Genomic DNA, 15,818 nt, shown 5'->3' with positions numbered 1-15,818 from the left:
TGTGTGTGTGTGTGTGTGTGTGTGTCTGTGTGTGTGTGTGTGTCTGTGTGTGTCTGTGTGTGTGGGTGGTGGTGGTGGTGGTTAGAGGGGAGAACGAGGCCACTTTGCCCATATTGACTGCAGTGCCATGTGACTGCTGTGATCATTAATGTGTCCTGATGCCAACGGGTATCCTGATGACCCACATCTCAGCAGTCCACTCTCTCTCTCTCTCTCTGGCTGCCACCCAAACCAGCCCTTTCTCTCTCTTTCTCTCTCCCACTCTCTCGCTCGCTCTCTCCCTGCCTCTCCCTACTTGGAAGCACATACTCAAACCTTCTCCTTTACACTTTCTCCATCAAGCATTAGAAGGCCGGGTATCGAACCTCAATACTTTTCTGGTACCGACCAAAGTGTGTCTGTGGCGCTGAGTATCAGAAACTGTCAAGAGCCAAATGTCTTGTCTCGATTTGTTCGATCATTCTTTTAGTGAATATTTACTGTTTTAAATCAGATTCCTGAGGTATCACACACACTCTCCTCACATCCTCGATCCCAAAGTTTCTCCTCTTTCTCTCAATTGGCTCACTGCCTTTTTTTTTTATGTCATTGCCCTCCTCTCCTGCCCCTCTCTCTCTCTCTCGCTCTCTCTCTCTCTCTCTCACTCTCTCTTCCCCTTCAGCTAACCTCTATCTCTCAGCCCTGTGCCTGCTCTCTTGAGTATAACAGCCCCTTACTCACTCTTTTACTCTCTTTCCTGCTCCCCTCCTGTTCAGTTTTGCATTTATTCATGCCCATTGATATGGATATCCTCCCTCTTCCCTCTCCTTCTCTTCTCCTCAGTGAACAATTTAGATTTAAGAGATTCAGCACCGTTGACTGAGCTGTTTTATGATCTTGTTGCCTCTCTGATGCAATCTTGCTCTTGATCCACGATGCCCAGTTTTTATTACTTGCCTTTTTTGCATTTGTTTTTTTTTTCTCTTGCGCTCTCTCTCTATTTGGAGCACCCTAGTTGGTGTGATGATGTGCTGACTTCAGATGAACACTTTTTAGAGTTTTCACTGACCCAGTAAAGTAGCTTTGAAATTCAAAGTCCCCCCCCATCTCGTTTACTCCATCTTCCTCCCCTCTTAACCTCCTATAATTCTCTCCCACTCCTGATCTAATGCTATTCCAAATTCTGTCAGCGTCCCAGTTCCTACATTTGGCGCATACACGCCACCCATTACTCCCTGAGTCTATCTCTCACTTACACTCGCATATAAAATGCATATGCCTTCGTTAAATAAGCAGTCCCTCAAGCACAGTGACAGGCACCCACCAACACAAACCTGCTCACTTCGCCAAACTGTTCCGAGTTAACAAATTTTGACACGTATGCGAATGCAGTCACGCACACGAGCAGCCAAAGTCTTAGACACATGCACACACACACACACACACACACACACACAGAGGGTTGTATATGAAATAACTGGCTGTTGAATATTTTGGCGTTGGGCTGGGGTGGGGCGGGGGTACACAGCAGAGGAGTTAATTACCCCATATGATCAATAATTCATTATGCTGTCAGTTTGTGTGTCTGTGTGTCTCCGTATGTGTGCCGGCATGTTTTGAGTGCACGTAAGCATGAACACCAAACTCTCCAAGTAAGCATTTTCTTTCCCTGGGAACGGCAGATTAAGAGGATTGACTCTGTAATGGATTAACCTCGGGAGTGTGTATGATGTGCGCGCGTTCCCCTGTGTGTGTGCGTGTGTGTGTGTGTGTGTGTTGAGCAGGATCAGATAGCCCATGTATGAATTGATTAGCCTAAGAAGCTCCTTTCCTTCCCTTTTAATGACCACATCAGCACTTTTTCACCACGGGAAGGATAAATGTAGAGCTGTCCGTCAAGGAAATGAGACACCACCCCTTTAAGAAGGGTTAGCTGTCACTCAAACATCACTCTTGGGAGCACTCCCAATGGACTAGGGAGACCCTGCTGTGTCAGTGTGCCTACAATGATAGATGGTGCCTGTGTGTGTGTGTGTGGAGAGAACGGTGAGTGACCGTCTCTATGCAGTATTTATTTGTCAGCAGGACTTCAGCTTTTAACTGGAGCTTCCTGAGGAAACACCAAAGCCACTGCATCCATTATCTATGCAACTGATATTGTTTACCGCATAAGCATATATTCTGAATGGAAGAAACATAACAGCTTGATAAGGGGAACAGAAACACATCATGACCAATTACTCTGTTGGAGGCAACTATTCGCCCACTCCCTCTGTGCCCTTACTCCAACTGAACTCCTCGGGGGGTTTATACACATGGTCACAAACACACGCACGCACGCATGCACGCAGTCATGCATGTATACACAAATGCACATTCACATATTGTTTGGCTACAGTAGGGGGGTTGACTCATGTCCCCTGCATTAGATCTTGCTAAACAGAGAGCTGATGTTTGACATGGAGCGTGCGCACACACACACACACACACACACACACACACACACACACACACACACACACACACACACACACACACACAAAGACAGCAGGGTACCATCACACTGCTCACTGGCTTCGGATGTTGACATGGACACACAAGTATGTGAGCTGCTGTGCACACACACTGACAGCTATTTTGTGGAGATAAAAATGGTGTTTAGACGTTGGCGACGGGGTGTGTGGTATGGTATGTCAACAGATAGGAGAATAAGAAGAGATGAAGCCGGTGAGGAGGAGGAGGAGACAGAGATCAGGAGCCAGAGATAGATTTAAAAAAAGAGGGGATAGGGCAAACCAAGATTGAGGAACCATAGAGACAATGTCAACCCAGTCCCTTCCCAGAGCTCCTACCTGTTTGCTGTACTTGTTCCCAGTCTGGCAACCATACTCTGAGCACTGGTCAGATCCCAGGGACATGGCGTCTGCATTGCCACTGCCCCCACTACTGCTGCTGCTGGAGCCAGCACTCCCCACACAACCTCCACTGCCCACAAAGGTGTTGGAGGGAGGCAGCTCCTGGACCGCCTGGTGCTTCTTTCCCTCAGCTGGGGGGGAGTGGGGCTGTAGGTTCACTGCAGGGAGAGGTGAGCTGGATTTGTAGTGTCTGGCCAGGTCTGGGCTTGATTGGTGCCTCCTGCCGCCGCCCATCCGTGGGCTGCCAGGGTCACCATCCACAGCACAGTAGCGGGCTGCCAGGCGCTCGCTAGCACTACTCAAATCCTCCTCATCATCGTCATTGGCATGGCGACGCAGTCCGTTGACTGTGACGATACCGCTGTAAAGTGATCTGTCTGACTTTCCTCCTCCTGCAGCTGCACTGCCGCCACTTCCGTTACGTTTGTCCCGTCGAGGTTTGCGTCCACGGTCTGATCCCCCGCCACGGCCCGCCTGTGGTTGAGCCCCTGGAGGACTGAAGAAGTCTTCCTCTGGCTCCTTCTTACCAGCCTCATAGCCATTCTTGCCCTGAGCACCGCATTGCCGAGCTGTGACCACGAGGAGTATCACTAGGATGACGGCTGCGGCTCCCGCCAGGACACCAATGGCTACACTGAGGCGCTGTTTCCCTAATGCACGCTCACTGTCTGGGTCCCCTGCAATGTCCAGTGACAGTGGAGCCATCAGGCTTCGGGCCACCTGTAGTGAGAGCGAGAGAGAAGACGAACAATAGAGAGAAGATGCAGAGTATTAGATGGAAAAGAAAACAAGAGACAAACCATCAATGAGAAAATAGTCCAAAGCACTGACTGTAAAAGATGACACAGTGGGTGTGAGCCACAGAGAAACATCAAACAGCATCTTCAACTTAATTAAACTCATCACTGTGTTTTAGTGGAGGAGCTTCCCCATTATTCCCAGACACATAGTGTCACTAAATATATAATTGCTCTTGCTTCCCTGTTGCAGCATTTCAAGTTGAGCCTGTAATTCTCCACTTGTGATCTCGCATCATCTGCAGTGTTACAGGAAATGCCTAGGATTAAACTGTTTAAAGCTGATTAAAAAGACTAAAGGGAAACTTTAGACATTGAGGTTCGGGACAGTTAGAAGAGGACAGGTAGGAGAAACAGTCAATAAATGTGCAAATAAAGGCAAGAGTCATGCTATGAAAACATCCCCAGGACACAAACACATCTTCTGTCTCATCACTGAACAATGTCCCTATTGTGAATGATGGCGTAGGCGTGGATTTGTTAAGGATTTGCTTATCACAATTTTTTTTTGCTCTGGGAATTGGATGGACAGACAGATAGAAGGCTACCGTAAATATGGGTGTTCTGTGGAATATTTGTTAGAACCATTTTTTGTTGTTTCTGTTTACGCATAATAGTTTTTTTGTTCCAAGGCAAATACATGCTAATCCATTTTAATCAATATATATTACACTTATATTTTGTATTTGGGTTTAAGGCAGGGGAGACAAATAATAGTGATCTTCTATTATGAACACACTCAAACAGACAGAGAGACACGCACATACACACAAACACACACACATACATGCTCTGAGCTTGTACACTAATAAAAGGATCATTACAAGAAAGTGGGTTATGCTGAAGCACAAACACAGCCATTACTGGTTATGGAGCCTTGTTGGACGGGAGACAATGAGGCTGTGGAGTTGAGGTCTGCAGAGCCCTGCTGGTAATATCGGACAGGGTCATGAATCTGAATATAGCTAATCAATAGATAGCAAGTATGCCGGGAGAATCATTATGCAGAGACAACACAAAATACAGAAACGCACGCGCATACATCTACACCAGCCCGCACAGAGTTTAAGCTGTCCGTTCGTGAGACAACTCATTCTGCAGCCCAGTGACACCTTGTCTCAGAGCTCATACGACAATTTCCTTTGGCCTGTCAAGGCTGGAAATTATATACTCATGTAATCCCCACTGCTTTAAGAATGGTCGGTAATAAGGCTTGCAGGAATGAATGGGAGAGAGACGGAGAGCGCAGGTGAGAGAGAGAAGTTAAATATGAGCTCCTGTGGTTTGTGATAACCAAAAAAAAAAGCATAACTGCATTAAAACCTGCCAGAGTGGTAATACTGCAGAGAATGTTGCTCACACAACTGCACTGTGTAACTTGCTTATTACATTATCCAAGGCATATTAGGCTTACTCATATAGAGCCACATTATTCACTCTCACTTCTTGATACCCCCAAGCTAAGAATGGGACTGTGTGATATTTCATTGTTTCATCACCATCTATCTCTGGGTTAAGTTTCATTGTTTTTGAGCGAGTTGTGTTGGTTCTATTCCATTATTCTGCTTCCACTGCAGAAGGCCTCTCCGGCAGGCTCCACTCTCCCCTCAGCCCCATTGTTCTTCTTTTGCCTGCAGTATTCCTTTTCATTCTCATTCTGCTGGGCATCTCTCTGGCTTATAGTGCATCCCTGCACTGTCTGCTGTATTGTGTGTGTGCGAAAAAGAAAAAGAAAAAAGAGAGAAGATAGCGATGCACTACCATATGTGCATGTACTATGTTTTTCTGAGTGAGCTTGCAAATATATGTGACAGAGGGACACATTAGAAAGTGCAAGATTTGCGGTTGTGAGACAACTGGCATGCGTGTACTGAGTACTGAGTGCAAGCTATGTAGAGTCATATAAGTGTAGGTATATGTGTAACGCATGTGTGTATGGGCACATGCACACACAGGATAGTCAAGCGTTCAGCAGGCTTAGTGCAGCAGCCACCTCTTCCGCTGTGTTCGAATGCATCCTCCTGACGCATCCCAAGCTCCCAATTGAATCTTCCATTCTGCTGCACAAGCTTTGTTCCAGCTGGACTAAACACCACCATCTATCTGTTCCGCTCTCCAAGGATTCTGTTATCTACATGTCACTGCAGATGTCGATGCTGTGACCAAGACAAGGAGTTCTCCCCTGACCACACTATTGACCCAACCTGAGGAAGTCCCTGATCTTAGTTGTAGGTCAGCGCATTCACAGCTCAGCATAAGAATAGAGAGCTGCAGTTTGGTAATTGTTAGCTATTAATTGTATTAATAGAAAGCACACTGTATATATTTAAATACACGTGAAGATCACACATTTCCAGATAACATGAAAATGTTATCACTAAAAGCCTTCACCAGCTTCACAGACACAGTGTACTGATGATGTACAAAGCACCTCAAAGTTTCCCCAGATGACATCCATGTCTAAAATATCACAACAAAATTCCTTCTTCCTCTAGCTTAAACTCTGCAGCATCATAATGTAACTAATTACCCAACATGTGGTTCACCCAGTACAGTTGGACAGAAAAGACTGGAGTAATTTTCTGCCGCTGCAGTGTGCTGCAGCATGTAGCAGCCGTTTTCCTTCCCTAATTACATCTGGCATCCATCCACCTCTCAGTTTGACTTCATTATGAGATGGAGGTATTCTCTCTTCAATGACTTCTACTCAATTACTCCGCCAAGTTCCTCCCTATAATCAAACTAAACTATGCATATTGTAATCAAAGACGGCTTTTATACCAGCTTGGACATATTATACCTTATTGTTCGATTCAATGGCCCCGGTCATTTAGGCACATTGCAGTTAATTCCACCTGTCAACGCCATTGTTCCGCCGTTTACTGCTTAAGTGTTCTGTTCTAATCCTCACCCCCTTGATTGTTCAATTTGTACATTTCACTCTAGTTTTAAGAGACAGTGTTACATTCATGAGGTGTTGTGTTTGATGGCCAGCGCTCAAATCCCACACTGTCTATCTGTACTCAGTTGTTTGAAAAAAAAAAAAAAAATCATGCCATTAAAAAAACCGAACATTTTTGAATGCCAAGTTGTCGCCATATGAGGTCGGTCAGAGCTCTCAGGCTGATTATGCTTGATGTGTTTTTCTCCTGCTAAAACACAAGATTTAACTTTAAATGTCATTTGAAACAATGACACTCAGAGGGCACACAAAGCACATCGTTCTAGCTGCTATTGTGACTTGTCTCGAATAGCTACGCTGTAACATAATTGAAAATGAGAAATGATCTAAGGGTTACATTGCGCACTTGGAAATCGTATACACAACCTAAGGGGCTTCTGGTTTATTCTATGTTTGTCACAAGTTGAAACACCCAGGGGAGCACCACCATGATGATAACATGCATAGTTGGCAGTCGAGAGGCATTTGCTGCATTGTATGGTGTGTCCTCAAGATCACAATCTTTGGCTCCCTTTTTTCCCCACACAGGTTAGGAAGAGCAATAAAACACTTTTTACTGAGTGTTTTGACACAGAAGGGCCCGATCAAGGCATGGCATATTCGCGGTATTTTGGGGTACCAACAAAATCTGTGCTTTGACACATTTTTGGAGATTTGTGCCTCTTATCTCTCTGACTGTTCTTTTTCCTCTCAAATGTCTCTGAGCTATTTTAGTGTTACACTGTTTACGTCATGTTACATGCACAGACCTGACAGTTGAAGACCTTCTCCTCGGAGAAAATATGGGGATGTGTTCCAAACCAAGTTTCTAGAGGGCCTTGACACACAAGCTCTTAGTCTCGGAGAAAACACTATAACTAAGGCTATACGGAGGCAATTTAATTATTAGTCAATACAAATGACTTTGTCCAAACCAGAGAAGGAGTTCTAGTAATTATTACCTGCCAGCATTTATAGCTTAATTGGACATTCTTTAAAGCATATTAAGAAGTTCATTTGATTAATATAACGAGGGCAGAGAGGGGAGAAAGATTTCCACCAGCATGGCATATGCTAAATTTGAAATCATGCTGTTGTAGTTATTTCTGGTATCTCAGTAATGTCTTTGAATCTAGTCAATTACCTCTGCACCCCAGTGTGGATCTTTCAAGCCAGCTCTAATCTTGCTGTGAAGTCCTCGGTTCAAGAAAACAACAGATTTATTCAGTAGTAGTGGATGTATTTATACACGTGTTTCTCATTGCTTTTATTCCCCATGTAAATGTTGTTCATTTAGAGTTGATAATGGTTTTGATTTACGCTCCTCTAAGTCTGACCAGCTCTGTTCTGCTCAGAATGTGTTGTGAATATCACAAAGTAAAATCTGAAACCTCATCAATATTCAGGCCTTCAGTGAAGAGATGCCGCTAAAGTAAAACTTCTATTCAAATGAATACACTTCAACCTACTCTGTATCACAAGGCCAAAATTGGGACAGGCACATCTCTCTCTCTCTCTGCCTCCCTGACACACTCACCCCTAATGCTCTCTCTCTCTCTCTCTCTCTCTCTCTCTCTCTCTCTCTCCCTCTCTCTCATATCTCATTGTCTCTCGTCTTGTCTCTTCTCTCTCTCTCACACACACACACACCTAATGCTCTCAGCTCTGAGTTCAATGTACCATAAAAGAAGAACCACTTCAGTAATAACAGTTATTTTAACCACATAGTCATTATAAGAATGCATGCTGGACAAAGAACCCACTCCAGTCGGATCCAAACTACAAAGAAGCCGACATTGCCAATAGCCTTCAAAAGAGAAACGGGGTTCTATATCTGGGACAAATATAGACAAAATTATTTCCTAAGAAATGGGCAGAAATTTGCAACACTGCACAGACTGTGAAAATTGTGCATTTATCTTATTCTATCAAGAAAATAATCTTCTTACCCGTTTAGTTTTAACAGCTACAATCAGTTGTCATTACCACCCTCTTCCATTGTAATGTGTGGCCATTATTTGAATGGGGTCAAAAGACAGTATCATCGCTGTCATTATTGGTTATCATTACCAGCTCTGGGCAGCAGAGGTCTGCACACCCCAAAACAGGACAGTGGGTCCTCTTTTACTTAGGTTTTCTTTTGTTTGAGTTACATGCATTTTAATGTACTTCACATGCTGCTGCTGAAATCAGTTTGAAAAAAAAAACCAAACGACTTTGTACATAAACATTACCTGTGCATCCACAAGGGTGGCGTTGGCCACGCTTTCATTAATGAAGACATGAACCAGGGCAGTTGCACAGAGAGAGGGGATCCCACTATCATTGACCCGTATGACCAGGCGATGCAGCCCTCTGTGGCGCCGCTCCAGGGGTTCTGCCAGGGTGATCACTCCATTGGTGTGTCCAATCTCAAACAGTCTGAAGGGATTTCCCCCCACTAGAGCATAGCGAAGGTCTGCATTTGGGCCTGTGTCTGAATCTATGGCTGTTACAGTTTGGACTACGGTGCGGGCACTGCTGGCAGGTGGAAGAAGGGTGTAGGACTCATTGGCTGGAGAGGTGATTGAGGGGGCGTTGTCATTTTCATCTGTCACAAAGAGCGAGACCGTGGCGGTGGCAGTTTTGCGAGGCTCCCCTCCATCCACAGCCCGTACACGGAAGGTGTAGGTGGAAAGCTTTTCACGGTCAAACGATGCAGAGGAGAAGATAGTTCCTGTGTTGTTCTCAATGGAAAACACTTCTTCACCCTGCTCTTTCTCTCCATCTTCACCCTCCACCTTCTCTCCTGCCTTCTTCTCTTCAACTCCATCCATCTCTACAAACAGACTAAGTTCTGCATTCTCGCCTTCGTCAGCATCCGTCACAGTGACCATGCCAACTGGGCTGTTGGCAAGCAGGTTCTCTTTGACGTAGAATGTAAAGATTTCCTGAACAAATTTTGGCGCATTGTCATTTCGGTCGGTAACCTGAACAACAACAGTCGCAGAGCCTTGCAGAGAAGGGGTGCCCTTGTCCTTGGCAATAACCCGCAGTTCATACCTCTCTCGCTGCTCACGGTCCAGAACCCCAGTGGCGCGGATATCTCCATTATCTGCATCTATGTAAAATGGCCCATTGCCGGCAGGATCCAAGGAGTATGCAATCTCTGCGTTCTTGCCACTGTCTGCATCTGTAGCTACCACAGTGACCACTCTCTCTCGAGGTGAGTTGTTCTCTGCAAAATGGACCTCCACAACACTCTGGGCAAAGGTTGGGGCGTGGTCATTGATATCTACTACTCGCACCATCAGTGAGCTGTTACTGGACAGACTGGGGCTTCCAGAATCTACTGCCACAATGGTAACACTGTACTCTTTGGTGGCCTCATAGTCCAGCAAGGCAGAAGTATGTAAGAAGTATTTTTTCTTGTTCCTGTGAAAATAATTAGATACATTTAATTAGATAATTAAATACATTTCATAAATGTGGTTGCTACCCTGCATGGAAATAATATAGGTCGTGTCCCCAAAGCAGTAAAATAAAAAAACTAATGCTGCTCCCTCTTAAGCTGATTTGTCACTAGGGTGTTGGCTGAGGAAAAATTATTTTGTCAGTAGTCATTGTGTTGGGCTTTTTAAGGGGAATGATGTTTTATATGCTAAAAATATCAGTAAATAGTGAAAAAAAGAAACATTTTATTGCCACAAAGCCCAAGGTGACATCCCGAGGTGTCTTGTGTTATCCAAGCAACAGTCTAAAGCCCAAGGATATGTAATTTACAATGGTTGAGTTTTTGTCTGAAAAATAACTGAAACACTAAATCAATAGTCAAAAAAGTTGGCTATTCATTTTCTGTCAATCGAGTGTTGGATTAATTGACTAACTGTTTCATCTCTAATCTTTTATACACACTATATTTCAAGAGATCTTCCTTCATATCTGCAGTCATCTGCAAAGAGACAACAATACTGGAGAAACTGTCAATGACTTTTTTAAAAAAATAAATCAACTACTCCATTTGCTGAAGACATCTCTTGATTATTACTCAGAATTTCTTTTGCCAAAGACAGCCCTGCAATCAGTACAGTAACCAACCTTACTGTTTAGGCTTCATAAGTAGCAGCAGCAATATCCAAAGATGGCCTTCTCTGTTTCCAATAATACTCCCTCCATTCAAAAGCTTCATAAAATATCTTTACAACTGAAATAAGAACATTTACATTTGCAGTCTGCACTGCTGAAATGATATTTAAAAGTCTAAAACTTTTGACTTTAATGAAAATTTATGCTCAAAGTTTACTGATTGTGTGACATTATAACTACTCTGTAGCCTTAGTGAATGAGTGGCAGCATTTGAACTAAGCTTAAAAGAATTACACATGCATCAGCACTGTTCTCTGAATCCCTTGTGGAAAATATAAATTGTAGAAATACCTCCTGGACCATTAGTGTAAGTAATATATATAGAAACTGCATGCTGCATGTGTAGTTGTCAAGATTAGAAAACAAAAAGGGAAAAAACAGTATTAGTCCCTGACAAAAATGCATCTATAATGTTAATCTATGAATGATGCTAAATGTTAAATTTAAAACTTAACTTTACATAAGTTGGAAAGTAGCAAGGAATGAGTCAGGAACTATCTTCTATCAGGACTCAACATGCTAAATGCCATTATTATTATTCCTTAATGAATAATGACCATTCTTAAATGAATTGCTCCTGGTAACTTTGAATCAGGTGCTTAATGGCACATATCCAAATATTATTTGCTCATTATGTAGAAGTTAGTTGATGTTTTTGTTCCCCCACAGGTAAAGAAAGTGGTGCATCATTCTTAACTAATATTTGGAATGCATCATTACTTTATAATTACATTAGCATTACCATTTTTGTTGTTCCTCCCAAGAAAAGCAATACATCATCCTTCCTAATCACTCATCATAGGAAGTTATTATTGGATACTGGTTCATTATTACAATATCTAGAGGTGTATGCTTAAGTAACTTGTTGTCTATTATACAGTCCAAGAGTTAGAATTGCTCAGGGATTACTTATTGATAAGCAGTTAGTTCTTGACTACTTCACTTGTAACTGCTCAGGATTTGGTGTAATTTACCTTTGATTCGCCTTACCTGTCGAACGCTTCATCTGCAGGTAGGGGTGGGAGTGCTGTTTCACCAGCTGGCTTCAGTGTGAATGGGACATCTCCTACGACTGTGCATGTCACAGCCCCATTCTCTCCTTGGTCTCGATCTGACACCTGTACCAGAGCCACTGGTGTGTCCACCAGAACGTTCTCTGGTACTAATGCTGCACCATCTCGAACAGGGATCCGTCCAATCTTTCGGATCTCTACGACTGGGACATTGTCATTTTCATCCCGCACAGCCAAAACTACAGTGGTCCGGTCAGTGCGGGGAGGCTGACCCCTGTCCCTGGCCATTACTGTGAACCTCAGTTGAGCCACCTCTTCCCTGTCAATCCTGTGAAGAACGCTCAGCCACCCAGTTGCCTCGTCCAGGCGCAGAAGTCGCCTGACAGATTCAGTGGCAGCCCCAAAGACATACTCCACCTGCCCATTCACTCCAATGTCACGATCTGAAGCTCTAACCTGGAGGACAGGTGTACCCGGAGGAGCATTTTCTGCCATCTCTGCCTCATATGTGGACCTCTCAAACTGTGGGCTGTTGTCATTCACATCTGTGATGGAAACACGAAGCAGGGCTTGGGAGGAACGTGGTGGGTTCCCTCCATCTCGAACCCTAAGGACGAGCTCATATGAGTCTTTTTGCTCACGGTCCAATGTGCCTTTCACAATGAGCTGTGGTTGTTTTTCACCATCTGGTATGTCTGCAACTTGTAGCTCAAACACAGTGCTCCTGGCTCCTGCTCCGTTATCTCCACTTCTTCCCCTCCGATCCCCAAGTCCATCTACTCTGGTAATGGGGTTTCCTCCTGCTGTGCGCCTCGTTGAACTTGACCCAGCTCCACCATCCTGGATCAGCTCATAGCGGTCAATGCCATTTCGCCCAAAATCCCTGTCTGTTGCAGTGGGCAGCAGGTAAAGGGTTCCTATTGGGCGATTTTCCTCAACTGAGAGCTGGAGCACAGGTGAGGGGAAGGAAGGTGTGTTGTCATTGATGTCTGTTATGACCACACGCCCTTCAAACAGATCTACCCAGCTCTGCAGTGGCCCTATCACGGACACCTCAAAGTCCAAGAAACACTCGTTTTCATCAAATATCATCTGGCACTGTGGAAGCTTCTCTCTGTCAATGCGCCGTGGGCCTGTTGTCAGCTCACCTGTCACATTGTCAATCTTGAAGTACTCTGAGCCGCTCTCTAGGGCGAAGGTGACATCCCCGCTGCCAGTACCTGCCGTGAGGCCCAGGTCTGCGGCCACGTTCCCAATCTTTACGTCAGGTGGGCCCTCCTCTGCTACCCGGTACCGGAGAGCTGAGTCGGCACCCGGTGGCTGAGTCAGCAGCTGCAGCACTAAGACCACGAGGCTGAGAGCCTGCGCGGCGGAGGAGTGCACTGCACCAAGCCTCAGCATGGCTCCTTCTTCCTCTCGCCTCTCTCCTTCCCGCTCTGTCTGCCTCCGAGCTGCGGCTTGTCTCTTCTTTATTTGTGTTTTGTGGACTGGTGTACCTCACAGCGTGGGTGTTTGATTTATCCTTTCTTACCTTCTCCCTATCGTTCTCTGCGGACTGCCGCCTGAGGTCCGGCGAAAAGCTTCTGCACTCTCACAGTACTTCACTTCAGCGGTGCAGGCTCCTTTCTTTTATTCTCCTCCTCAGTAACCTGGTGCTTTTGCAACTTCTATAATAATAATCCCGTTGTCTTGCTGGGCTGCTCATGCCACAAAGGTATCAAAAAATCCATCCTGCTGCGAAAAAAGAAAAAAAAACTAATTCACCAGCCTTTGATTAATCCACTTCACTCTTCCTCACTGCTTTCTCTCCCGTAAACCGGAGGACTATCCCGTTGTCACAGGAGAACCCTTATCGGTTCATAATGCCATTTGTAAGTGCTTTTTATTCCAGTCACATTTGGGACAGCGGCTTTTCTCGCGTTTTTCACAGTTAGAAACTGCAATGCAGCACCACTACACAAAAGAAGAAAAAAAAGAAAAGAAACACTGCTCGCCTCTTCGGACGCTGAGGAAAATGAACTCACATCCCCAAAGAGGAATAAAAATCAGTTTGGAAAAAAAGTCTTTGGGATGCTGCTGCCGGATCTTTTCTTACCTTCGGATCCAGCTGCGTTTTCCTCTTTTTTTTCCCGCAGTGGAGCAACGTGCCAAGCCGTCGGATTCCTTCACGCAAGTTATGAGGAGACAAGAGTGCTTTTCAGAGCGAGTTTCTCCTCATATTTTTTTTCACCTAAAACAAAAAACGAGAGCCTCTCTTGGTGAGCTCAAAGGCGAGATCCCGGCTTCAGCATCAATTTAGCGTAATCCCGTGCAGTGCTGTGTCTGGGATGGATGTTTCGGTGATGGACCGAGTGTAGATGCGTCTTTTTTCCAAGAGTCCCGCATTCTCTCTCTCGCTCCCTCTCTCGCTCTTTCTCTCTCTCTCTCCTCCACATGCGCCTCCTCCTCCTACTCCTCTGGCTTCTTTTTTTTCCCCCTCTCACCTGCACTGCTTGGGACTGCTGCTGCTGCCGGTCTCCAGCGATGCTGCAGTCTCTCTCTCTCCCTCTCTCTCTCCCTCTCCCTCTCCCAGCTACTGCAACATTTTCCCCGGCCGCGTAACTCGATCGCTGAGCTGTAACGGGAGAGGCAGCAGAGGCGGTGTTGGGTCGCCTTGTGTGTGTATGTCGGTTACCGGGGACAGACCTCACCCCCCCACCCCCCTGTCATATAGGAAGATTAAATGGCTTGGTGTCCCGGCTGCTGACAGCTTCTTGGTGGGAAAATATCTTTATTCACACATTCATACAAAGGACAAAGAGAGACGGAAGGAAAAGAGAGTGATCTGGCTTTAACACAAGTCAGCCCAGTGCTCAGTCATATTTCTGCTGGTGCAGCTATTTTGCTGGGGCAAGTGTAGAAGGCTTCATTCATTCTTTTCTGAAAGAGACAGAAATTGTCACATAAGCTTAACCTCAGACTACAGAATGGGGAGTTGCTTTAATATTCATGACCTGCAGTCACGTATACTGTAATGCCAATAATTTATAGCCGTGGTTCACATCTTCAATCAGAGGTAGCCTATGGCAACCACTACTGCAGCCAATATTGTGAGTGTCAAATAAATAACAAAAAGTAGTTGAAGTTTTGTAGCTCTGTGTTTAATATGTATTTTTGTCTTTACTTTTATTTATTTGTGTAATAATCAGACTTTCTGTTTTTTCTTTGTTGGCTGTTTCCTCTACCCCAAACACACACACACACACACACACACACACACACACACACACACACACACACACACACACACACACACACACACACACAAACATGCACACGCTGCTGTGAGGATGCTGTGTCTCGGCGGACCGACCTGCTCCGCGAGGAGCGCAATGCAGCATCGGTCTGCTGCTATTGAACACTGCCGGGGCTTCCACGCTGCTGCTCTGTTAAACCCGCTCTGCATTTCTAATTTCCCAGCCAGTCAGGCCGACTGCGCTGCCCGGCCTGGCTGGAAGCAGGGACTTCCCCAAACATAATGTTATTGGCTGGGGTTATAAGAGTTCTGTGTACCAGCTATTAGTGAGCAGTTTATGGCTGGCAGAGAGTAAACAAAGACTGACAAACTGCAGAGAGAGGTCACACATCTTCGCCTCTCTCCCGTTTTTCTTCCTCACATGACCCCCTCCTCCCCTACCCTCCCCTCCACTCCACTCCCCCCTTCTCTCCCTCGCTGACTTTTAATCTATTTTTCTCTCTTTCTTTTCCATCTCGCACCCTGAACTGCACCAGCAGGCACTTGCCTCAGTGTGTTGATGGGCCTATATGCTTTGCACACCAGGTGCACTCGGCACGCGCCTGCTCGGAGCGCACCGACGCCCTCTGTCGCTCGAAACACGCGCGCTCCTATTTCCTTCAAAATCCATGGCGGAATTCGCCCTGTGGTGCGTGCGTGCGTGCGTGCGTGCGTGCGTGCATGCATGCATGCATGCATGCATTAGCGTGCATGTGAATCTGGACGACAGAGGAGAGAGAGGAAGTTTCAGAGAGTGTTGTGTGTGTGCGTGTG

The 15,818-nt window shown here is 45.4% G+C and overlaps 1 protein-coding gene across 1 annotated transcript in view; it reads right to left on the bottom strand.

The window, feature by feature from the left end:
* LOC111231475 (protocadherin-7-like) overlaps positions 1-13,177 on the bottom strand; it is a 38,904-nt gene extending 25,727 nt beyond the window's left edge. The window contains exons 1-3 of the mRNA XM_022758577.1: positions 11,748-13,177; positions 8,867-10,046; positions 2,832-3,614 (exon numbers count right to left, since the gene is read on the bottom strand). Of these exons, the coding sequence (XP_022614298.1) occupies positions 2,832-3,614; positions 8,867-10,046; positions 11,748-13,171 (3,387 nt within the window). The 5' untranslated portion in view covers positions 13,172-13,177. The remainder of the gene's footprint in view (positions 1-2,831; positions 3,615-8,866; positions 10,047-11,747) is intronic.
* Positions 13,178-15,818: the final 2,641 nt, after the last annotated feature.

Source organism: Seriola dumerili, unplaced genomic scaffold (genome assembly GCF_002260705.1).
Source record: "Seriola dumerili isolate Sdu_G_001 unplaced genomic scaffold, Sdu_1.0 BDQW01000301.1, whole genome shotgun sequence".
Lineage (NCBI taxonomy): Eukaryota > Metazoa > Chordata > Actinopteri > Carangiformes > Carangidae > Seriola > Seriola dumerili.
This window is presented reverse-complemented; position numbering and strand designations above follow the sequence as displayed.